Source organism: Orcinus orca, chromosome 3 (genome assembly GCF_937001465.1).
Source record: "Orcinus orca chromosome 3, mOrcOrc1.1, whole genome shotgun sequence".
Taxonomy (NCBI): domain Eukaryota; kingdom Metazoa; phylum Chordata; class Mammalia; order Artiodactyla; family Delphinidae; genus Orcinus; species Orcinus orca.
In genome coordinates, this window is record NC_064561.1 from 128996335 (window position 1) to 129021826 (window position 25492).

Sequence of the window (25492 nt, forward strand, 5' to 3'; positions counted from 1 at the left end):
TTCAGCACAAAGTGACTGCCAGGCATCATGCTAGGCACTAAGGGAGGGATGCAAAGTAAACAGGACGTGACCCACTGTCCCCACGAACCCCAGGATCCAGGGAAATGCACATGTACCAAAGTAATTGTTCCAGCCCCATCTGCTCCACAGGCAAGCCTGGGTTCCTTAAAGAAATTCCTCATTTTTTCCTTCTTCATTTCTCACAGCTGTTCCAGGCAATCTGCCTGCACATATATTCAACCTCCAGCTTTTTTCAAGTTGTATCTACTTCCTGATCCTGATGGCCAAAGACAGATTGCTAGCCCATCACTTGCCTCACCTTGTACCTTCAGGGATTGTCAGAGAGGTCCTGCTCATCTGGAGCAGATGAAATGGGATCAAAACAGGCTATATAATGAGAGCCACAAAGTGGAAGCAAACCAAATGTCCATCAACTGATGAATGAATAAATAAAAGTGGTATACCCATACACTGGAATACTATTCTGTCATAAAAAGGAATGAGGTACTGATATGGGCTACGATGTGGATGACTCTGGAAAACACTACGTAAAGTGAAATAAGCCAGACACAAAAGGCCACATATCATATGGTTCCACTGTCTGAAATAACGTGCTCAGAACAGGAAAATCCATAGAGGCAGAAAGTAGATTAGTGGTTGCCGGTGGTTTGGGGAATGGGGGTGACTGCTAATGGGCTTGGGGTTTAGGGGGCTGATGGACACATTCAGGAATTAGATACCGATGATAGTTGCACAATACTGTGAATAGACTAAACCCCAATGAACTACATACTTTAAAAGGATGGATTTGATGGCGTGTGAATTATATCTCAATTTTGAAAAACAAGCTACAGTCACAGAGATGCTCAGCGTGGGAGAAGAGATGCTGTGGATGGTGCAGGCCCCTGGGCCTGTGGCTATTCTAACTAACATCCAAGAAGCAACTCAATCTCAAAGGTACCAAACTGCAGTCAAGACAGTGGGAAACGGAGGTGAAACAATTCTTCTACCCTGGGTGAGCAGGGATTCTTGGCATCAGCCTAGTTCCTACCTTACAGTAGGCTCTGAAATACCCACTCTCTCTGGCAACAATTTCATATGGTGGTAATAAAAATATTAATACTGAGAAAAGCCAACATATATGTTTCGGTTGTCATGTGCCATGCTCTGTTCTAAGCACTTGATACTTCTGGACACAAAACTAAATGTCAGTGCTATTATGATCTCCATTTTATAGAGGTGGAATGAGACAAAGAGATGGTCAATGACTTGCCCAAGGCCACCAGCTAATAAGTGGCAGAACCCAGGCAGTCCAGCAGCAGAGGCCGTGCCCCTGGCAGCTGTGCTGCCTGCCTTTCAACAGTGCTAAGGGGGTGGGCAGGATGCTCTGAAGGAGGCTTGCATCTGAGAAGCCATTATTCTCCAAATTTGGGTCATGAAGGTCTCAGCCCGAAGGCTTGCAGTCTACTTCCCCTGCTACCTCCCAGCCAGACTCCATCCCAGCAGCACACCCTCCAGGAATACCCCCACATTCCACACCCGCTTCACCTCTACAAAATACTCCAGTTCTGGCCAGCATCTTCCACTCCGTCCTTACTGAAAGGGGCAGTCTCGGGTGGTACTGATGCAGAGAACCAGCCACTGACTAGGGGTACGGAAGCATCCCTGGACCCAGAACCTGTCTCTCCCTTGTCCCCCTCTTGCCACCTGCCCAGCCCCTCTCATCAGCTGGGTCTCCGTCCACTGTGTGAGGCCCTGCGGAGCCAGATACTTACCTCAGTGCTGACTGCTTCATCTGAGGGGTTGATCAGGACCACTGTTTCTAAAACGTCACTTCTGTGATGAAGGATCTTTTGTCCTGCAGGCACAAAAACACAGACAAAAGAGGAGACCTATAGCTTTTCCGAATTAAAACCGCCCCGCCTGCTTCTGGGACAGCAGAGGCGCTGCCGCCCAGGGCCCCAGGATTCCCCACTGTCCTGGGAAACACAATTGGTGTCACCAAACAAGATGGTCCGGGGCTCCACGGGCTCTCACAACCCTCTAGTTGTCAGGGTTGATCGCCAGGCTGCCTCTGCGCGTTAAGGGCGGTTTTCATCTGAGACAAGGGGTGGATGCCAGTAAAACTCAACAGGGCTCTTGACATTTCCTTTCTCATGGTAATTGAGGATGTTTCTCCGTATCAGCCTTTCTTCTGGTGAGAACGGCGCTGAGATTAACTAGGAGCCTTACTATGAATGACATACCAGAAACCCCAGCTAACAATTAGCCCAACAACCAGAATGTCTGTCTGAGGCAGGCTTACAGTCTGTTGGGGGATTCATTCATTAATTCACTTGCTCATAGAAAAGTGCAGAAACTGTGAGCAAATAAAGATGGGAGAACAACTTTCCCTCTGGAGAGGGTGGCCAAAAAAAAAAAAGACAAGCAAAGTGGATGGAGACCATGAAAGCAAGGGGACGTGAGGATGAAGGAGCCTGTCTGAGGAGGGCTGAAATTCTTCGGGGCTTTTGGCTCCCCGCACCCGAAAGGATTTAGGAACTTCAGGTGGCCAGCATGGTCTACGGATGACCTTCTACAAGCGTCTCCCTCCTCAGACAATGAGATGAAAGTGATCAAGCGGATGTATGGCCAGAGTGGGTGATACATGCTCTGGCAGTGGGTGACGGACAGAGCTGCAGAGGGGTGTCCCTCAGACACACGGCTGGGAGATACGTGCTTGGGATGGTAGAAAAGGAAGGACAATGAAGCACTGGTGACAGGAGGAAATGGAATAGAATCTGAGGGAGACAGACACCAACGGAGAATATACAAGAGAGGATGGCCAGAAAGCAACTGCTTTCCAGGCAAACAGTTCTTCCAAAAGCTAAAACAGAATTTCTCTATGGCCTAGCAATTCCACTTTAGGTGAACTGAAAGTAGGAACTTGAAAAGAGACTTGTAGGTCCATGTTCACTGCAGCATTTTTCACAATAGCCAAAAGGTGGAGCCAACCCAAGTGTCCACCAATGGATGACTGGAAAACAAATTATGGTCTATCCATGCAGTGGAACATAATTCAGCCATAAGAAGGAATGAAGTTCTGATACATGCATCAATACGGACCTTGAAAACACGCCAAGTGAAATAGGCCAGACACTAAAGGACAAATAATTGTATGACTCCATTTACATGAACTATCTAGAGCAGGCTAATTCACAGAGTCAGAGAGCAGATGAGATTTACCAGAGGCTGCAGGGGGAGGGATTGGGGAAGTTACTGCTAAATGGGTACGAGTTTCTCTTTGGGGTGATGAAAAAGTTTTGGGAATAGCAGTGATGTTGCCTAACACTGTGAATGTAATTAATGCCACTGAATTGTACATCTAGTAATGGTTAAAATGGCAAATTTCGTTTTTTATATATATCTTACCAGAAATGAAAAAAAATTATTAACGCAGTGTATCAAAACCATTGAAAAGCACATTTTAAAGGGGCGAATTATATGGTGTGTGAATTGAATCTCAATAAAGAGGTTAAGAAAAAAAAGAAGGTGGCTTTAGCTAGGGCTTTTTTCCTTTATATCATCAAGGAGCAGAAGAACTACAGAAACAGAATATTTTGAAATACTTACCACCATCACATTGACAAGCCCATTTTCCTCCATTGTCTTATCTTTGCTAACAGCTAGTATTTACCAGTAAACCCCCACATTAGAAATGGAAAAAGCCCAAAGTAAATAATCGTTTCAGGCACTGTTCCAAGCCCCTCAAAGTACTAACGCATTTAGTCCGCAGAAGAGCTCTATGACAGAGGTACCATGATTATCCCCTTTTACTGTTGAGGACAGTGAAGCCTATAGAGGAGAACTAACGAGCCCCAAGTCACAGAAGTGGTCACGCTGGGACCTGCACCCAGGCTCCTGAGCCCTCCGCCTCACTGCTCTGTGGATGAGGGTTTGGAAAAACAGACATGGTGCAGACGTCGAATGCCAAAGGGAGAGCTTGGGAAAAATCCAAAGGAATAAAATCAGAGATGTGCTTAAAGAAGCAAGAATTCAGAAAGCATGAGGAGAAGAATATTGGCAAAAAGAAGAAAAAAAAAGCGAAGGTGACAGAACACCCACATAAAAGAGGGTAAAGTTAAGGGAAGGTACAAGATGTTTTACTACAAATGCCTGGAAATGAAGAAACTCCAAAACAGAACAATGTCACACAGTTTGAGCAGGTGAAGGACTAAAGCCTCAGGAAAAATAATCCAACTAAGCCATGGGAAAGAACATTTGTTTACTGTGGACGCTCAAGCCTGTAACTTATTAGACACGGCTTTTTGGCTTAGTTGTTTTTGCTTTTGACAAGCATGTGCATTTCAAGCTAAAGCGAAAGAACATCAAACTGAATTAAGCAAACGATAAAACGACAATCAGCAAAACATAGAAAACCGTCCCTTTTCTAGGTCCTTCCATCAGTGGCCTCCTCGAAACAAAGACTTCAGGAGCTTCAGAGGTGCTTAAGTTGAGATGAAATTACGCGAAAGCTTAAGACTAAGGAAAAGTGAGTGTTCATTTCCTCGATCGTACTTTGGATGTGCCTCCTTCGGGCACCCAAAGCCTCCGGAAGCATAATGCCAAGGTAGGGCTGTGGTCATGGCTATGCTCTGTAGGAACCCACAAAAGTAGATCCAGCGAGGTACATGGAAGCAGCTCCTTCCCCAGGGCTCCTTTCTTTCCTAAGTGATCTACACAATGCCCAGACCCTGCTAGCTGCACCCTCCCAAATGCAAGTCCAAGCACAAAAGCCCAGCACCCCCTCCCCGAGACACGCAGTGAGGACCCTCCTGCCAAGCCCCCTGGAAGGGGGTTCTTACCATCCTCAAGAAGTTCCTTTCCTCTTTGGCTTCATCACTTGCAAACAACACAAACGCCACGTGACAGCTGCCGTTTACCTCTACTCCTTCCAAGTCAGTTTTTGGACCTGTTGGCTCAGGAATTCAACCAAGGATGTTTTCTCTGCCCATCTTTGGAAATACGGACAGCAGTGACACAGACATGCACCAAGATGCCATGGCTGCTCCTTCAACAAAAGCCTTTTTACAGGATGGGATTTGAATGAAGAAGGGGATTTAAAGAGAGAGAGAGAGAAGCTTCAAGCTCTCATCACAGCCGACTGTTGGCCAGATTCTCGCCCCAGACGACCGACAACGTAAGCAGGGGCCGGGCCTTCCTGGCATCTGGCAGACCCAGGGCCTGCACGAGGGGCCCGGGCAAGCCATGCCCGCACTCCCACATCCCAGTGGGGTGCCAGCTCTCCTGGCCACAGGCGGCTCTGGGCTCGGGCTGCTGCGACGCTCACGAAGTTGCATATTTGGGGAATGTTTCACACTGGGAAACAGGCCAGGCATTCTGAAGGAGAGGCCACCACCCTCGCCTGCAGAGGTCTCATTCAGTTGCTTCAGAAAAGAAGTTCCCAGAAGAGAAAGACAACGCGGTTGCAGCCTCTCTCTTTGCCATTATCGCCTGCATTCTCCAGAAACAGCTCACAGGGAAACCATTAGGCAGCCCGGATGAATAGTCAGGTCTCCTCAGCACTGGTCTGGGGGCACCAAAAGCGGGGGCTTGGGATGGACTGACTGTGTCACTTATTGCTGTGATAAGAAAAAAAGGTCCTTGAGGGCTTCCCCACAAAACTCAGGGTCACTGTGAAGGCTCAATCCTGGGCGGCAGGGAGGGCGGGGGGGACTGTTATGTGACAAAAAGGGGTGTGCTGCACCTCGGAATCAAAAGAGGAAGGCCTGGGGACCCCCTGAAGCAGCAGGGCCTCACACACAATGAGACTTTTGTCTGTGGGCTCCCAAAGGCTATGCTTAAAACTCAAATAAGCCTGTATTTCTCAGCTATTATTGGACCCTTTTTTAATTACTGAAATTCTGACAGATTAACTCAATCTATGTGTCTTGTAAGGTTGGGCTGTTTTAGTGGTTTACGTTTTACTATATCCAGGTGACTTTGAAATCTCCGAAAGCAAAACGTCATTGTCTAGGTATTTGATTTTTAGGACGCTTCTAGGGTCTTATCTCCACAGAGTTAATATTCATCTAAAGACACGCAGACACGCACACACACAGGCTCTCTCCTGGTTTCAGAAGAGTCCGACCGTGGCTAAATTAAAAGACACACACTGTTGAGGAACAGCCATAACCCAGCCCCATAAAACTCAGAGCCTTCTCGCCGGCACACAGCTCCCCTTGTCTCCCACACACATCTCACACGTCGGCCCCAGAACACAGTGGCCTAGGAGGCTGTGGCGTCTCCGCTGCCAGGCCAACAGCAGCCACGGTCTCAGCCCAGGCAGGCAGCCGCTTAATGAAAAAGCTGAGCGCGAAGGAGAGAGTGCTGGGCCCAAGCTGCAGGAGCGCTAGGAGATGGGAGAAAATCCTTGATGAAAATAATAACCAGTAACGCTAAAACCTTTTAGATTGTCTTTAAGAGGAATGATAACTGCATATCTTGGGGATGACTATGTAATTTCCATTTCCATTAATGATCGCAATCCAGAACCTTATCCCTACAACTTGCTTTTCCTAAAAAATGAACTCTTGCGAGCATAATGAAGAAACGGATATGAAGAATAAAGATAGCTTCTGTATCCATTCAGTATCGGGGGGCGGTGAGGAGAAGGGTCCTGAACCACTGATAGGGACGGACCGGTAACTGGGACGGGAGAAGAAGAGCCCTCTGCCCGCCAGCCCTGCCCTTTCCTCCGCCAGCTCCCGCCGCTGCCCTGTCTTCACCCACAAGTCCTCCAGCCCCTGGCCCTGGTGAAAATCAGAGTGGACTCTTTTTGGAAAAGGAATTTGATATAATGATTTAGCACTACCAAAAGGTCCAATGTGCAGAAGCAGAAATCTTAGAGAGGGTTAAAGAAGATTCTAGAGTTAGAAAGGGAAATGCGTGGGGTAGAGAAGGGCTGTGATTATTTAACTAAAGGTAAGGTTTGGTAGATCAAGAAAAGCCCACAAGCACAGAAGGGCTTGAGGTTAAAGTCTGTTTTCCTCAGAGGGAAGGGAGGGAGGGAGGAAAGAAAGAGAAAATGACAGCAATGAGAGCTCTCCAACTCTACCTCTTCACCAAAGTGTATTCTCAAAGAGGAAACCTCTCACCTCCAACGTGTCAGTGCAGACCACAGGACACCAGCTGTCAGGGAGACGACACAGATCCCCTCCCCAGGGCAGTAAAACTCCTAATGCTGGAGGGAGTTTGATTCCCCAGGGGCTCTCACACATCAAAATCAACTCCTTATCTTTCTCATCTGTCTGTTCTTGCAGCTTGCAGCCTGGGGCTGGGAAGAGGACCCTTTCCAGGCAGGGTGTCCCAGAGGCAAGGGGGAACAAGGGGGGAAAGACAGCAGAAGCATGACCCAACCCTGCGAGCTGGTTTTCAGGTCACACAGGTGTGGGAGCACCTTCTGTGTGCTTCCCGCTATCCCACCTGGATCAAAAAACACATAAAGGGGCTTCCCTGGTGGTGCAGTGGTTGAGAGTCCGCCTGCCAATGCAGGGGACATGGGTTCGTGCCCCGGTCCGGAAAGATCCCACATGCCGCGGAGCGGCTGGGCCCATGAGCCATGGCCGCTGAGCCTGCGGCGTCCGGAGCCTGTGCTCCGCAATGGAAGAGGCCACAACAGTGAGAGGCCCGCATACTGCAAAAAAAAAAAAAAAAAAACACCTAAAATAGGAGGCAAATGAGTGGAAGTAAGAGCATCCAACTCTTTGCCAGAGAGCCCATCACAAGAACACAGCAGTAAACCCTTCTGCCTGTAGACGGCTTCAGAGTTTCCAAAGCACTTTGTCCTGTGGGTAGTGGTGCCCTGTTTAATCCTCATAACATTCCTGTGAAGTGGTGGGAGCAAATATTCTTTTCCCCTCTTCATGGACCAAATATCTGAGGTCTAATGACTTGCCCAAGGCCTCACAGACACTACGGAGAGCAGAACTAGGGCCCATGTCACACGCCATGCAGCCACTCGTGGCCAAGGCTGTGACGCTATCCTTTTCTCCCCCTTTTCCTGATCCACCTCGTCCAAAATAAAGGTTTTCAAGTTGTGATGCCAAGATTCTCCTTTGTAAGCAGTAAACACGCAGCCTGGGTCAGCCACTGGTCAGCCAATGCCTGCCCACTCACTCACTCACCCTTCCAGCGGGCACACTGGCCTCCCACACACCCCGAGGCCAATTCCCTCTTTGTTTCTGCTGCACAATCGGAGCCCAGTTCTCTCCCACCTTACCCCTGAAATTCCTGGAAATGGTGTTTCTTTTCTACTGGAAATACATTTTTTCTGTTTCTGCATTTGTTTCAACCCCGATGTATGTTCCTGAGTGTCATGTCACTCCCCAAATTTTCAGTGTTTGTTTTTTTTTTAAGAGAATAAGAACTCAAATTCCATTATAAACAAGTTCAGGAGACTTCACAAATAATTTTTTTTTTTTTTTTTTGCGGTACGCGGGCCTCTCACCGTTGCGGCCTCTCCCATTGCGAAGCACAGGCTCCAGACGCGCAGGCTCAGCGGCCATGGCTCACGGGCCCAGCCGCTCCGCGGCATGTGGGATCTTCCCGGACCGGGGCACAAACCCGTGTCCCCCACATCGGCAGGCGGACTCTCAACCACTGCGCCACCAGGGAAGCCCCTCACAAATAATTTTTTAAATTTAAATAAGTTGATCATTGCTTGGGAGGTTTTTTCCAAAAACTTAGAGATATCTTTTGCATTACAGAGAATTTAGTTATAATGGAATTTGAGTCTATACCTATTTTTCTTTACATTTTCTGGACCGAACTATCTTTCTTTTTTGTCATTTGGTTTGGTTTGGTTTTTCATGTACCTGCTGGTCCTTCCACCCCATCATTCTCTTGGGTTCTCTGCCATCTTCTGCTTTATGTTTCCCTGACCTTTAGATGCCCAGATAAGCAAACAACCCAAACTGCCCAGGCTTCCGAGGCTCCCTCATCCCAAGCACGTTCACCCCACAAAGGTGTAGGCACCCTTGTTCCTGGGGGCGGGCGGAGCCTCCTTTTGCATTTCCTTCCCATCCTGTTCCAGCTGCTCACACTAGGAGCACAGCTCGTGAGGAAATGGGATGCCAGGGACAAAAGGTCTATTCCTTTTGCAGGGTTCTCACAGTGCACCGTTTTTCTAAATCCTCCCTTCGGGGTTTTCTCCTACCCAATCCTGCTCTCCTAGGTAAACTTCTTCCCTTTCCCCACTCCCTTTTCTAAGGGTCTCAAGGCAGAGGGATGAGAATCCAGGCTATCAAGGGTTAGAAGTGGAAGAGAGTGGAAGAAAGCTGTTTGTTTCCTTTTTCTTTCCCCCTATTTTATGCTCTGGCTGAAAGAAGTAGAAATAAATCTCAGAGACGGTGTTGATGAAAGTCTGGCTCCCTGGAGAGCATCTACGGGGAAACAGTAGCACCCAACGTTGGCACCAGCTGAGGGTGATAAGATAACCTGAAGGTTGTTTCTTCAAAATGTACAGATGTTACAGATTTAAAAAAAAAAAAAGTGAAGGGCAATGTATTAACCTGTCAGGGCCGCCAACTCCAGAGATCAACATCTATCTAGCACTTTACCATTTGCAAAGCGCCTTCCTCTGTGCTCACCCATTTAAACCTTGATGAAGGTGTTCCACGTCTATGAACCCGGTCCCCTGGGCTACAGCGAGGTGGGAGGTTTGAGTGCCCTGTTCTCAGCAAAACCTGCTGCAGACAAAGAAAAATACACATATGCTCCTCAGGCATAAGACAGGAGTCCCTTCTGCCTCTGAGATGCAAGGAGTCGAGCAGGCCAAGGAGAGAACCTCCTACCCATGAGCCTTGAGAAGGACTTGCCAGCCCTGTGGAAGAAGAAACTAGAATTTCCTCATCCCATAGAATGGGGGGACCTGAAGGAGCCCTGGCGACATTGCACCCCACTCTTCTCCCTCTACAGGAGAGAAAGCCGAGCCTCAGAGGTACAGAGGCCCATGATAGGTGACTGTTGTATTTGTACAGCTGCCAAAGGCAATTCCTATGCATACTGTAGACAGTTCTGTCTGGGGGTAGGTGCTAAAATACTAACACTACCTTTCATTGTTATGCACTTGGTGGCTTATAAAATCTTTTCTACTTTGCATGTTATCTCAGAGCATCACAAAGTTCAACTGTTATGATTCCTTTTTTACGGATGGCGAAATTGAAGCTGATGAAGCAGGTTGTCTAATAAGAGTTAGCCGTCTTATCCAGCAACACAGGGATAAAATAAGCTGTTGAACTAGGTTTTAAATCTAGCTCGTCTGAATCCTGATCCCCATTCTTGTCACTGCCTCCCAATGCTTCTCAGATTGTTTTAGGAGTCTACAAGGTCTGAAACCTTATTTTTTAAAAATAAGGTTTATCTGAGATACATTTCTCTTAGTATATTATAGAATACTCCCAGAATTGGGGACCCAGGTTTGGAAATTCTTTTTGTATTGAGGGATACCTGCCATGTTCCAGGTACCCTACCAATTATGAGGTTAAACCATAAGATTGCCAATATTAGCTACTTTTTAACTCAAAAATGACACTTTCCTATGGTTCAACAATTAGACCTCACTTTCTTGAGATCAGAGTAGGTTTCAGAGAATGTTTTTTAATCCTACTGGTCTTTCCTTGCCTTTGTAAGAGATGTTATATCCCCTGTTTATTAAGACAATGTGAATTACTTAGAGAACACACCTTTCTAAAGTTTAATTTGGGCAAATTAGTGCTACCTTCATAAACTAGCATTGAGATTAAAGCACGAATGGGATGCTATACCTACCCTGAAGGGAAGAGAGTTTCACGGGGAGACTTGGAATTTTGAAAGTGTCTAATTTGGGAAACGTAAGTCAGAAGTAGTGTCTGACACACAGCAGAGAGCTCAATCAATATTTGATAAAGGAATGAATAATAAAAATGGCTAAGATATACTGAAACCTGCCCCGGGTCAGGCACTGACCTAAGTTATTTATGCGCGGTTATCGCATTTAATCTGCACATTAACCCTATGAGGAAGTCATTAATCCCATTTTACAGATGATAAAAATGAGGCACAGGGTAGTTAAGCAGTAGCCCAAGGGAATATTAATGAAGGATGGAAACCTGGGTGGTTAGTGTCCAGAGCCCAGGCTCTTAGCCACAAAAGTCATTTTAAACGGGAGGAGGGAAGACAGAAGACAGTGAGTTCGATTTGGGGCACGCTGAATTTGAGGTCTCTCCCATGGGAGAGCCAGGTGGCTCTGTCCAATAGGCAGGCAGAAACGTGGATCTGATGCTGAGGCCATAGGTTGGGCCATAAGCACAGATCAGGGAGGCATCAGCATATTTTAAGTGATGCTCTTGGAGAAAGAGCCTTTTGCTGAGAACAGTGTTGGGGAATGCCACTATTTAAAGGGTGGGCAAAAGCGGAAAGAGCTGGTGAAGGTGATGGAGAAAAACTCGAGAGAAGTGATGGTGCCACCGACTTCTCTGCTCACCTTCAGCCCCAGCCCCTGACGTGACCTATAACTGCAGTGCTGTCCTGATTTGCAAACTCAAACCACCTCCACACAGAGGAGAGTCGAGGCAGAATATTGCAAATACATTAAATCATCCAGTAATAACTGATACCTGCTTTACAAATTCAACCCAAAGCATACGCACTTTGATCTACATATCCACTGCCGTGATACTATGCTTAGCCCGTGGGCATGGCTTTAGTTTTTGTCTGGGAGACATCTGCCTGGTGGAGGGAAAAGACTCTAGGTTGGCAGTTCTCAGGGTGTAATATTCCCCGCAGTCACCTGAGAGACTTAATAAAATGCAGACTTGCATGGCCCACCCTCAGGCAGTCTGATTCAGGAGGCTTGGGTGGGGCCTGGGACTCTGCATTTCTGCAGTCTCAATTCTGGTTCTGTGGTCCCTTCTTTGAGAAACAAGACAGTGTAGATGCTGAATGTGCTACTGCTCAATAACAGCATAATAAGTGATCTTATTTTAAATCATCCTCACATTGATTTCACGCATTACTACCCTAAGGTCTGAACAGACTCTAGAATTATTTCCCTTGGGAGCCAGTGTGATCATTAAAGGCTCAAACGACTTTCCCCAGTCAGTATCGATTCTCAGAATCATCTGACAGTTTTATCTGGCATTTAATTTGCCATCAAACTTCTGCCATTGATCAAATCCAGGGAAATGGTTGACCTTTCACCCTCATCTGTTACTGTTCAGAACCAAATCATCACACGATTCAACCTCAAAGCCAGCTGCCTTAAAAACAAAAATTAAATCAGTCCTTTTGGTATTGGCTATTGAAAAGGAAACAGAAAAAGAAAAAAATAGCTGACATAACATATATCACACGTACTAACTAATAATTACTAATCCCCTGGTAGCTCTTAGCCATACACCAGGGAAAAACAGCAGGAGTTGAATTTTTCCTGGTAACGTCCCGAGGGGGCAATGCAACCCGCAGTAGTAGCGTCGGGCTGGGGCACAGCAAATAGCTTGGTGATCTGCCAGGAAGGGACTTCTTGAGGTCAAGATCCTGACCTGGAAGTATGAGGCTCAAGGGACCTGAGATCTGGCCTTAGCTGAAGTGATGCCTCCACTGCCACCATCTGTAGTAAGTAATGAGAAGGTGGATACACAGTCTTGTGTTCCAGCTGCTATGAGTAAACCTGGTCATATCTCTTAAAGTACCTGGCATAAAGCCTTAGCCCAACCCAAGGGAGCTGTCATTTTGTTGTTTGTGTTAGTTCTGTTTATGTATACACTGCCTCATTCAGAAAGGGGGGTGCGGAAATGGCTGCCCCGCCCAGCATCTGTATATTTCTCCTTTACATGTGCCTGTGTTGTCCCATCCTGGGTTGGTGCCTGGGCTGCCCGGAAAAGTACAGCCAATTCTGATTGACCTGGGTCTTCCCTCTCCTAGGGCTGAAGGGTGATGCTCAGCACACCGGGGGCAGAGCCGTGTTTCCTCTTTGCTTTCCTGTTCTTTGCCCTCAGTTATGTGCCCTGTCTGCTGACCCAGGATGTAAAGTTTCACTTAACAGCCTGGTCCTCAGCTTCTCTGACTCAGACGCTCTGCTCACATCTCATTGATTCCGGAGCGCACTCTTTCCATTTGTAAAGGACTTTTCTTTAGAAAACCCGTGGCTCCTAGCCAGTCTTTCATGATTTCTGCTCACCTCGATCCCTTGCCGTGCTCTGACAAATGGCCCCAGCAGACTGACATCTTTGCTCACATGTTTTCCTCCTTAGTTTGCTCCTTTTATTATTCTTTTTTTTATATTTATTTATTTGGTTGCACTGGGTCTTAGTTGCAGCAGGCGGGCTCCTTAGTTGTGGCTTGTGAACTCTTAGTTGCAGCATGCATGTGGGATCTAGTTCCCCGACCAGGGATCAAACCCAGGCCCCCTGCATTGCGAGTGTGTAGTCTTAACCACTGCGTCACCAGGGAAGTCCCCTCCTTTTCTTATTCTAAGTGAAGGAGAGGTAAGTGTCCTCCACCACCACCCCAGCTGCTCCCATGTTATCCTCTCTACTCTGTGTGTGTTGTTCCAACAGGCAGCAGCAGGAGAAGGATGTCAGGAGTTGTGTTCATATTTTTCACCAGTGCACTGAATTTTGCCTCTGGTCGTTCAGCCACCCTCTTATGATTCCTTAAAGAATTAACATAGGGCATCATTAGGAAGATTCCATCTTGATTTTCTATTCGTCTACAAGGTCTTCACAAGGTCACCATCAGTGGGGTACCACTCTATGTCGCCAAACCACACTTGACCTTCTGCGGGAGACTGTAGCTGAATGACTACATCTGCAGACTTAGGAAAATTTAATGTAGGAAACAAGGACTAAATTCAGGGCCATATAATTAATTAATATTTACTTAGCAGAGATTGGTTTTTGACATGATTCAATCAAATCTGGCTAAGGGGCATTTTCAAGGCAGTGTTAAGTGTACTCTGAACCAACAGAGGTAGCTCTCCTGAAAAAAAGTCCAAACCCTGTGATGCAAAGTGATTCTAACAGATAGTCAGTCAGTCAAGCAAATTCTACCCTGTTCAATCATCTTTTAAGAAAGACTGAAATTCCAGTTTAGAATAAGTTCAAAGAGGAAGGTAGGTAAATTGGGGACTTTGGGAAAACTTGCTTTTAAGAGAATCTCCAGGTTTTAATTTCGGTGAGAAGTAACAGGTTCTCATAAGAAAATTAGCATGCATAAAATCACTTTCTACATTCCTATCTTGTATTATTCGCGGACTCTCAACCACTGCGCCACCAGCGAAGCCCTCTTGTATTATTCTTTATTGGTTAATTTTTATGTATTTATACACATGGAATATATGCACTTTCCATGTGTATGCTAAGCAAAGTTCTTAGAATGCATTACTCTTTGTCCTTTCACAGATAAAAGAGTGTGAGTTGAGAGTATGTTTTGTCCCAAGTAGAAAATGTCGACAGGTAAGCTGGCTCTGGAGAACAGACAGAATCAGGTTCCCCAGAGCGTCCTCTGCTGGAGCCCTGGGGTATAACTGAAAGAAAGAAGATAAAATTCTGCTCCAGAAAACAACACTCTGAACACCTGCCCATTTATTTTGGAGTAGAGGCTGTCACTGGAGAAGCTAGAAAGGTCAGCTGGGTACACGAAGGTTGTAGCAGGTACCACTGACTCGATTTTGTGAGGTTGGAGCACAGGTCAGAGCCTGGAGTGTGCTGGTCACGACCAGGGGCTGCACAAGTGCACTAGAAGGTTCCTGGCTCTTCCCAATCCGGGTTTTGGAATCTTCAGTACGAGGTTCTCCTATACAGAGAACCAAATACCAGGGGCTTTACTGCAGCCCGGACAGTTATTCTGCAAATCACACTGAAGAAAAGGGACCACTGTTCATCCTGCCTCCAGGCAAATCCAATACCATCCTCCCTTTAAAGCCTTAACTTTTTTCCATGAAGAGGTTTCCAGGACCTGCTGGATGTCTTCCCTCTTTCAGAGAAACGCTTCTGGATCAGGGTCTGGATGTGGTTCTGGAGGCAACTTCCTAATTGAAATTGGGCCAGAATACCAGCTCCAGACAAAGAGGATGCTCTTTCTCTCACAACTTTAGGCTTCACAAAAGAAATCTGCCCTCAGACAACCAGAACTTGGGGGGAAACGGGCCAGAAGACGATTTCTGTATATAAAATAGGGGCCTCCCCACACAGGCACTTGACCATGTATCCAGTATCTTTTGTGCAGTGTGGCTAAAGGTTTAATCCTGGGACAAAAAGCCTACAGGAAGTTTAAAACATCTGAAAAAGATGCTTAAATTTATGCCACTTTTTCCTTACAACTCTTAAAGGATATAATCTGATGCTTTGATGTGTTTTCTATACTGTTCCGGAAAATATCTACATTGTCTTGCTATCAGACCAATCAAATTCATTATGAAATTTCCTAAATGTCTCATGTCTCCAAAACTGCTTTAAAAAAATAAATTACATTTTTTAATGCTAAAAAAATTAAGGGTTATTGGGGTAAAGACAAGACGTTCACTTATCAATACTACAACCCTTGGGATTTTGATGTCACTGATGAAGAAAATATATTTTTCTCTTCCCTAGCCCATTTTTTTCAATACAAAATGTCTGTGCACTCTGATAAGCTTCATTAGAAAAACCATTATTTTAATATGTTGGTCTGTTTTTACTTGATTTAAAGAATGACAGTCATTCAAGGGTATCTAATGGGACACTAGAGTCACATGGTTTGACATGTTAAAAACAAGGTACTGAGAGAGTCTTTCCTATTAATGGATAATTATTTAAGTGGGCTCAGTTGCGTGCCCTCCTCAGTTCTGCATTTCTGGCTTGGCCACAAGAGTCGCAGAGAGAGAACCAGCCCGTGCGTTCTTATTAACATTTACTGGAAGCTGTGAGAACTACTCTGGAGTTTCGTCTTGCTACCTCTATGTTCCCTCCATTGTTTAAAAAAATCCAACTAACAAAGTTCGGACTAGGAAACCAGACCCTTCTGCTTACTTATTCTCCATAAGGTTGCGTGGGAGAGGGAGGTGCTCACAGAGCAGAATGCGAAGCCATTCTGTAAACCCACATCCCCCGTTTCCCTTTGTTCCTCCTCCCTTTTTTGTAGCGTCTACATTTGGGCATTTCTGCGCCGCCTCTTTGGTTTCAAAGCTTTCCAACGGAGCGTTTCCAGTGGAAAAAATAAAGGAAATATAGCAATTAGCATACATTATGTGACTGTGCTAAACCAGCACACTCACAAACACGTCTGGGTGACAGGCAAGGCGGCCCTGTTTTGTCTTGTTTCCTGCCCGGCGCGCAGCCTGCCATTTGCCAACCAGAGACGCCCGCCCCGTCCCCTCCTCCGCTCCCAGCTTTCCCAGCCGCTGCACGGCCCAGCCAGCCTAACTGGCTCGAAGTATTTAATGAGTTTCTAATTCAGTTTTGGCTCTGGAAGCCGGCCAGCTGCTGGTGCCTGGGGCTTGTATTTCTCTTTCCACGTTATCAGAGGAGAGTCCCAGAGACAAATTGTGGCACTGTTGGACTTCCAAGGTCTCACGTTATCACAAGGGCTTGCTGGCTGCAGACAATAAAGGAGCTAAAGGTAGTCACCCACCCCAGAGAGCCGAGGGGAAGATGAGGGAGACACCTCTGGGTGCCTGGAAGCGATTTCTAGGGAGTGAATACTGCCCTGTTATCACTGGGCCCTATTCCAGCAGATGAAAGCAAAGAACCAGACCACACTGAACGCTCTTTGGGCCAAAACCACATGCTTTTTACACACAGGTGTCCATCATATAGCAGGACCCTGGAATACTCTCCACCACAATTCCAGCGGTCAGTTCTCTCCTCTCAGACGCGGGAAATGGGTCCCCGAGCTGCCCTTGCCCCCTGGACTCTCATGTGGATCACGAAACAGCAGCACTGCTCAGAGGCGAGGCTCTGTGTGAGCTCTGGGAGGAAACGTTGGGAAGACGTTCTGAGGCTCAAAGTGCTGGGACACACCTCATAAATTAGGCAGTTTTTACACCATAGTCACACAAACCGTAGCTAGGATGTTTCAACCTGTTCTACCCGGTCCTTCTGGGTTTTTACATATATTGCTCCCTTTGTCTAGAAGACTGATACCCTCCTGGCTGCTTCCTATGTTCCTTCAGGTCTTGGAGACACACCACCACCTCTGGGGAGTCTTCCCTGAAGGGCCCAGCCCCAGAGCAGCTGGGGCTCACTCCCACGATCATAAACATCACTCTCAGCTTTCCCACGTGGTCAGAAATCAGGTTTCAAGATGGAATCCGGTGCTTTCTTACAGGGGGGTGCTCGGCATTTATTTATTATTCGTCCGTGGGATGACAGTGTGAAGAAAAGGCCTCCTTAATGGAAATCGTAGTTCAAGGTTTTGAAAAGAGTATAGTACTATTAATTGAATAATGGATGCAGAATCATTAAAAAGAGACTTTGCAAATGAGGCAGACAGGGAAAGATATTGATTCAGACTATGAGCTATCCTCAGATATGTTTAAATAGCTGCATAAAGGTATCCCCCATAAGCTGATTCTACCTGTTCATAAATACCTGAGAAGAAGTTGTTAAACAGGTACCTGATTTAATCTAGTCATTAAATAAATGACTTTACCTACAAATATGGGTTTTAGATCCAGCTAATAATTTCAAGCACTGTAGAGTCAAGGCACGTTCCCAGAGGCTGGCTGAAAGGGGGCTGAGAGCACGTTCCCAGAGGCTGGCTGCCCGCACTGTAGAGGTGGTGTGAAACCAGGAGCTGAGGGTCCAGCTGTCAGCAGTTCTAGCCTGGGGGCTCCTGGTCCTGGCTGGCCACCGGGAGCACGGGAGGTGCTTGTGAAAATTACACATGGCTGCCCCCCGTCTAGACCTACTAAGTCAGAACCTTAGAGCCAGGGTTGAAAGCTGTGATTTAAAAGCACTGGGTGATGATTCTGATCACCAAGCAGATTTGGGAAGCTCCGTTCTACAGACTGTTCTAGTGCTGGGGGGAGGGCTGACCTCTCCAGAAGCTCCTCTAGGGGCCCCTTTAAATCCTAAATTCCAGTGATTTATAACCACATGTGACACTGTAAAAAGCAACTCCTCTGGGAAAGTTCTCCTCTTATCAATGTATCAAGATAGTCCTCTCTAGGATTTGAAACAGGAGATAATCTAAGGGGCTTTCACAGGTTAAGAAAACAGGAAAAGAAAGAGGTGGCACGCTCGAATGAAAGAAAAAGACCTCCGGCCAGGACGAAGCCAGGAGAGCGAAGAGTCAAAGAAGTCTGGAAGGAGCTAGAAGCCAATGTGAGAACAAGAACGAATGACTGGGCAGAGGCCGTGTTTTACTTCATGATCGGGTATAATTCGATTCACCAAATCCTGACAAAGTGCTGACCCTGGCATGACCCTAGAACTGTGGGGTAGTGGTCAGCAAAAAGAGCAGGATGGCCCCACTCTGACCCAGGAGAGAGAAGTGCTCATGGGAGTAACTGGAGGGCTTAGGAAGGCTTCCGTACCAAGATGGCATCTAGATGGGAGTTAGAAGATGGTGGGGAAATGAAGCAAGAAGGCGTACAGCAGGGAGCCCCAAGCCCTAGAAATAAGCCATCAGGGGTGAGGAGATCCAGTCCAACTAGACGGCCTACAGCCAGTAATCCAGGTTTGGAGAAATGTGAATTTGGATGGATCTATTCCAAACCCCTGTCTTACAGATATAGACATTAAGGTTCAGAAAGGCTAAGTGACTTGTCCAGGGTCACACAGCAAGAGAATGTGAGAGCCAGGAGTCAAGCGTGGGTATCCCGACACCCAAGCTTTTCCCTCTCCTGGAAGGACCACTGCAGAGGCTGAGGATGCTCCCACAGAGCTTCGTGACCCCACGGCTCTGGGATCCAGATGCCTCCCTCCTGCACCTGCACTCTATCCCACAGCAAACGGAAGCACCCTGTTAAGTGACATAAAAGGTATCTGATTCTCAGTCTAGATATTGCTCAGATTCCTTACTGGAAGCCAAAGTGGACTGAGAGAGAAGCAACTGAAGCTCTGTTCTTAGGTTACCTATTTGGATCAGTGATGGCAAAAACATCGCACCTCATCCACTTAGGCTAAAACTGTTGGTCACACATCCTCTCTTCTTTTAGAAAAATAACAAACTGGAAAACATAACTATCTTATTTACAAAACGATATAGTGTGGAGGCAGGGAACTCTATCACAGAATGTCCAGTAAGTCTCCTCTCCTCAGGCTCCTTTTTTCCTGTCTTCGGAGACCCCTCGTGGCAAACTCTGGAGGATGGACGAAATAAAAATCCTCATACCCTGGCACAGGAAGGCTTCAAGCTGGGTGGCGTAATCACCTCCGAGCAACACTCACTGTGCTGTAATTAGTATTTCTCCCCATGTGCATTCATAAAACGGAACGATCTCAGAATGAAGTAGGAAGTGTTTTTTAATGATAATGATTTTATATTTACGAAGTCCCCACTGTGTTGGGTCCCTCACGATGCACATAAACAAAATCTTTGGGCTCCACCGAAGCGACAACATCTAAGGAGGGAAAATCATGCGATCATCCTTATATTTCTTTAGAAATATTTCATTATCACGACCATAAGGTAACATAGGTAACCACAGTGGGTAAGGAAAGAGCTATCACCTTTTGTTTTTTATGAACTTTCTTTTTAAAAGAATGTTTTCCTTTTCCTTAGAGCCATTTTATTTTCATCTCTCCTCCAAGGAGTAAGATAAAAGTGGAGAAAAAGAAGATGCTTTCCCCATCATGTCCTGACCCTCACATCAAAGATTTTTCAAGGTAATCACTTTGAAAAGATCTCAGAGGAAATGAAAAGGTCTTTCAAATGGTCATATCGACAATGACTTTCATAGGAGAAAAAAAACTTCTGCCTCTATTCTCGGTTCTTCCCTTTCTTTCCAGCTCAGACACTCATCTTGTCCATCATACCAGTTTTATCACAACAGGCCACATCCCTGATCACAGAACGTTAGGTCTTAAGCACCACAGAAAGTCCATTGCCTTTCACCTTGGATGGAGTCATGCTGCCTACAGTGCTGTCTCAGACCTGAAGGCCCATAAGGTCTCTGAACTGCTGTCAGTTCTGGTTCTTGTAACACCTACCTTTTCACCACACCATCAACAGAGCCAAGTGTGACTTGAGGGTGCAGAAAACCCCAGAAGTAGGTAAGAAGGGCAGAGGAAGCCAGGAACATCACCAACTGCGGCCACTGCAACTTTCCCAGTCCGTCCATCTGCCGGACTACGGGCTGTTATGGGGCAAGAGGCCCTTTCAGTTGAAAAGCATCTCAGAGAGGGAAGCATTTCAGTTCATTCATCCCTTCACTGTAGCACCAGTGCTACCACTAATTAAGAGATTTCTTATAAGGCTTCCTGATATTGCCTATAGTACCTGTCTCCAGGAACAAGACTAGCCCTGTGCACTCTGCTTAAAATAATATATTCCAGAAGAAGATGATCGCATTATAAGGCTACTGAATTGATTTAAAAAAAAAAAAAAAAAAAGCACCATGGAACAACCAGCCACAGGGACATTTATGAACGCTTCTCACCAGAAGAGATTGCCAAAAAAGGAGTTTATTTCTAAACAGTGTGGTAATCAGCCAGTCTATTCCCAGCCCACATCCAATTCCTAGACAACAGTCATGGCTGCTGAAATAACGTCAGCTATTTCCAGCCAGGCAAAATAAATACAGGCTCGAAGAAAAGTATAACTTGTAGTAAAAGACCTAACACTACTGATCCTGATTCAAGATGTTATTCTCCTTTCAGAGTCTTTTCAAGTGGCTGCAGGAGGTCTTTTCGCTTAGGGTGGCTTTAGTTCCAACTCAGCCCCCTCTTCCTCTGTCCCTGATGCACAATAACATCATCTTCCTTTCCCCTGCCCCCCCCAACCTCCTCTGTGCTCAAAGTGAAAACGGAAATACGAGGAAGAGAAAAGAATGGGTTGAAATCTTCAAAAACATATTTTTGCCCTTCTCCACAAAAACTGAAATAGACCTCACATTTTGGCTCGAGAAGAAACCACAGAAAGATAAGGAAGCAGAAAAGAAGCAAGTTGGGCGTGACTCCGATGGAGCCCCGTCCTCTACCAGGTGAAAAGCATGATTTCCTGTGGACAGAGGCGGTGTGTGCGCCATTTCTCAAGTTAAACAACCATGAGGAAGGCCTGGATCTCACGCTATTCGTGAAACATTGTTCTCCTGAAAACTGGACTCAGACTCAGATGCGAATTTGGTACGAAACTCTAGTTCCTGTAGGGCCCCCGAAATCCCTGTTGAACCTTTATAAGTGTTCCTTTCTTCATTTCCGTCGTTCAATGGCTAGAGGGCACCCTCAAAAATCCACCGATGCCAACTTTTAATGAACATTAAGAGAGTCTAGGCACTTCCTCCTCCAGGGCCTAAACTAAATCACTGGTATAATGATGTTTATCAACGACACAATAGGTCAACTTAAACCACATAATTTCATGTACACAGCCAAGCTAGAAGATGGCCTATTGTTAATTACTTACCAGCCCTTAGGAAGTAAGCACCTAGCAATATTCTTCACTGTGTTAACAGCCTATCTGCCTGTTCAGGAGCTTCCAGACATTGGATATTTTTGCCCCTTCAAAAGACTCAGAGAGTTGTTGCTACTTTTAAGGATTCTTAAGAAATAAGTGCAAATGTAGGCATAATGGAGTAGTAATCTATCATTTTGACTAATTCCTAAACATCCTTCTTCAACGATGGATCACCTCTCTACAGCCTTTTATCAAAGACAGATTTTTATCCCCCGTCTTGATTGTATAAAGCTCCTTCTCTCAATAGAGGCAGTGAGAGAAGCTGTGGAGAAAGCAGACCTGAGTTCAAATCCCAGCGCCGCAACTGGCTAGCTACGACGTTGGGCAGATTCCTGAAACCCTCTGATCCTCAGGTTCCTCGTTCCCATCATTACATGGGAATAACAGGACCCACACCTCATAGGGCTGCAGTGAGGGTTCAATGAGGTCTTGTTCCTTAGGAGCCTGGCATGTGGGTACTCACTAAATGGGCGTAGCTATAATTACTATCATAATTAGAGTCGGATATATTGCCCAAATATCTAACTTCCTGCATAAATGAACCCTTTCAATACAAAAATAGAGACATTTATATATAACCCCCCCGGACCATCCCTGTGCTCCTCTCCAGGATGCCCCGACTGTCTCCATTCGGCGTCCTCCGCTCATCAGCTCTCACTCCTGAACTGCTCTGCCGTAAGAGTCCTAGAACAGGGACAGCACAGTGCTTTGTGCACCTCAATCTTACCTGCCACTTCCTTTATCATTGCCACTGAGCATGAGTTTTAGATCTCACCAAAATTCCAAGCTGTCATTGCTTTACCAATCGATACATCGGTGATCCTCTCTGAATTAGTCATCCTAAAAATCACACACCTATAAAACAACACTGAAAAGTTCCCCCATTCAGCCACGTGACATTTCCCTTGTGTATCCATCGCTGCTAGCGGGAAGGGAACCCGGTCACGCTTCCCAAACACCTCTCTTTCTTCTCTCCAATTGCTTTAGTCACCTCAATAGTTGTGCGAAATTAGGACAAGATTTAAAGTTCATTTCATTTTGCATCATTTTAGAGTTTCCCACTCTCTTACTAATACATCTGATTATGAGGACTATAATGTTATACAAATCAGATGAAAAAGTAATAATAGCTAGCATTTAGTAGGTGCTTTCTATGTGCAAGACATTTTTTAAATTAATTAATTAATTATTTATTTCTGGCTGCGTTAGGTCTTCGTTGCTGCGGGCCGGCTTTCTCTAGTTGCAGCGAGCGGGGGCTACTCTTCGTTGCGGTGCGTGGGCTTCTCACTGCGGTGGCTTCTCTTGTTGCAGAGCCCAGGCTCTAGGCGCGTGGGCTTCAGTAGTTGTGGCTCACGGGCTTCAGTAGTTGTGGCTCACGGGCTCGGTAGCTGTGGCTCGCGGGCTCTAGAGCGCAGGGTCAGTACTCGTGGCGCACAGACTTAGTTGCTCCGCGGCATGTGGGATCTTCCCGGACCCGGGCTAGAACCTGTGTCCCCTGCGTTGGCAGGCGGATTCTTAACCACTGCGCCACCAGGGATGCCCTGGGCAAGGCATTGTTGAAAGTGCTCTGCATGCATTATTTTCTTTACCACTGTCATTTCCCATAGTCCAGAGCAATTACTGGAAGGCTTGGACTTTGCTTCTCCAGCCATGATCCATTAGGGGATGGCCATGAATCTTATCAGGCAGGTATGGGCTCTCTAGTCATTTTTTCCACTTTGAGGGAATGAGATCAATGATTCCTTTTAGGTTTTGCTGCCCCCTTGCTCCTAGACCCGCCCCGCTTCCCCGTAATCGAAGCTGTCCTCCCTAGTCAGTCCCCGGGGAGGGCATGGGATCCCACATCCAGCTAGTCCCTTGCCTCCCACTGTCTTCAGCCCACAGCTGCAGCTGTTGACCTGTGTTTTGCTACTATCTGCATTTCAAATACGTTAAGAAAAAGCAAGAAATTAAATAACAAATTGGAGATTTGTGTTTAAAACAACGATAACAAAGGTCTTTGATTAACCCACAGTACCACAGAAAAGAGACTCATTATTACCACTGATGGTCCTTGATACACATATGGGGCCTCTCAGCTGATCGTCTCAGGATTTTTATAAACATCACCCTCTCAATCCAGAGTGAAAAATCAGACACAAAAGAAATTTACCATTTGCATACAGTTACAACTGAAGGCAGTCAATCATTCATACATCTGTTCAACGCACATTTACTAAGCACTGACCAAGCGCTGGTCACGGGCCCCCAGCCAGTTAGGGTGGATGTGGGAGCTTACAATCCGTTGCCCGGTACAAATAAGTCTACAGCAAAGTGATTAGGAGCCAGGAAGGCGGAAGGTCTGCTCTGTGAGAGGCCGCTGCTTCTCCGCTCTGACTCACAAGGTCTCCCTGGCCTCAGTTTCCTCATCTGTAAAGTGGGAACAGGTGGGGAGGGAGTTTGTACTGGCTTCTCTAGAGAGTCTCTTTCTGCTCTGACACTCCAGAGGAACTCAGGTACTTTGGTCTTGCTCTGTGTTCCTGTGTATGTCAGAAAAAACAGTTCCCCACATGGTGCGTGGAAAAGTACGGCAACAGGAGCTGAAACCAGAAGAACCATAAAGTCCCTAAATCTTACTAGGTCCTAGTTTCCTGGTATACAATATGGGAACAATGACAATTCTTATCTACAGGGTTGTTCCAAAATTTAAAAGAGGTAACATGAGAACTGCGTTGGAAGGCACTGTACAAATACGAGTTATCACTCACATCCCTGAAATGTAACAATCTTCAGGATCAGGAATCGATAGCTTATCTTTCTACTGTGCTTAAGCATTTCTGTCATATTTTACGCTTATACCATTCCATTAGCACACAGTGGCTCTTACTATGTGGCCATGCTATACTCCACGATCAGGTGGCCTTCTGTTTGTAAGATGAGATTTTTAAAAATTTCCTGCCCTCATCTACTGTCTCCTTGGTCCATAAAGTAAATGTTTGCTTAGCCAGACAGCTTTCTGTTTTGTGTCCTAAATTGAGTGCTTATCCCCAGAGGGGGCTTAAGAAACCCCAGACAGAAGAAAGTTAGGCTGAGGAGCAGAAAGGGGTGGGTTTTGTGGGCAAGGTCCCCACCTCCCCTGCTGTTTTCACGCAGCCTGGAGTAGCAAGCATGATGGCACGTGAATGCCATAAAGAAAATTCGGTGTTTCAGAAGCAGAGGAAGTGAAAATCGGGGGGCAGGGGTAGAGGGGTGAGCCTGAGGGGCTAGATGTGTGTTCAACATGAAAATCCTTCAACTACCTCTGCACCATTCTTATTGGATGTTCTACCAAAAGGCTACTCGAACGTGAGGGGGAAACTGTCAAGAAACAAAGTGATTTAGGAAATGTTTCAAAAGCGGCCATCATGGAAAAACAAACTTATAGTTACCAAAGGGGAAAGGGGTGGGGAGGGATAAACTAGGAATTTGGGATTAATAGATACACACTACTACATGTAAAATAGATAAACAACAAGGACCTACTGTATAGCACAGGGAACTATACTCAATGTCTTGTAATAACCTATAATGGAAAAGAATCTGAAAAAGAAAAAGAATATATATATATGTGTATATATATATATATGTGCATAACTGAATCACTTTGCTGTACACCTGAAACACTGTAAATCAACTCTACTTCAATAAGTAAATATATATACATATATGTGTGTATATATATATATATATGCTTTTAAAGAAAAGGCCACCATAGACCAGAGAACATTACTGGTCTTCCAAGTCTGCTGATGTTGGGAACACAGAACGGAGACCCTGAATGTGGCTGTGTGAGCCTGGAAATAATGGGATGGTTGTGCCATTCCTTGATGAGGGACATTACCCTTCACAGACTTAA

At 46.0% G+C, this 25492-nt stretch overlaps 1 protein-coding gene across 2 annotated transcripts in view; it reads right to left on the reverse strand.

Annotated features, from left to right (window-relative positions):
• Nucleotides 1-25492, reverse strand: part of MAP1B (microtubule associated protein 1B) — a 93449-nt gene that overhangs the window by 22023 nt on the left and 45934 nt on the right. Inside the window, exons 1-2 of one of the 2 annotated variants that reach the window (XM_033429982.2) lie at nt 4845-5715; nt 1776-1858 (exon numbers count right to left, since the gene is read on the reverse strand). Coding sequence is in view for 1 of the 2 variants with exons in the window: in XM_004270793.3 (XP_004270841.1) it covers nt 1776-1858 (83 nt within the window). In the remaining variant the exon portion in view is untranslated. Of the gene's footprint in view, nt 1-1775; nt 1859-4844; nt 5716-25492 lie in introns of those variants that run through there. The other variant, XM_004270793.3, reaches the window with a different exon arrangement.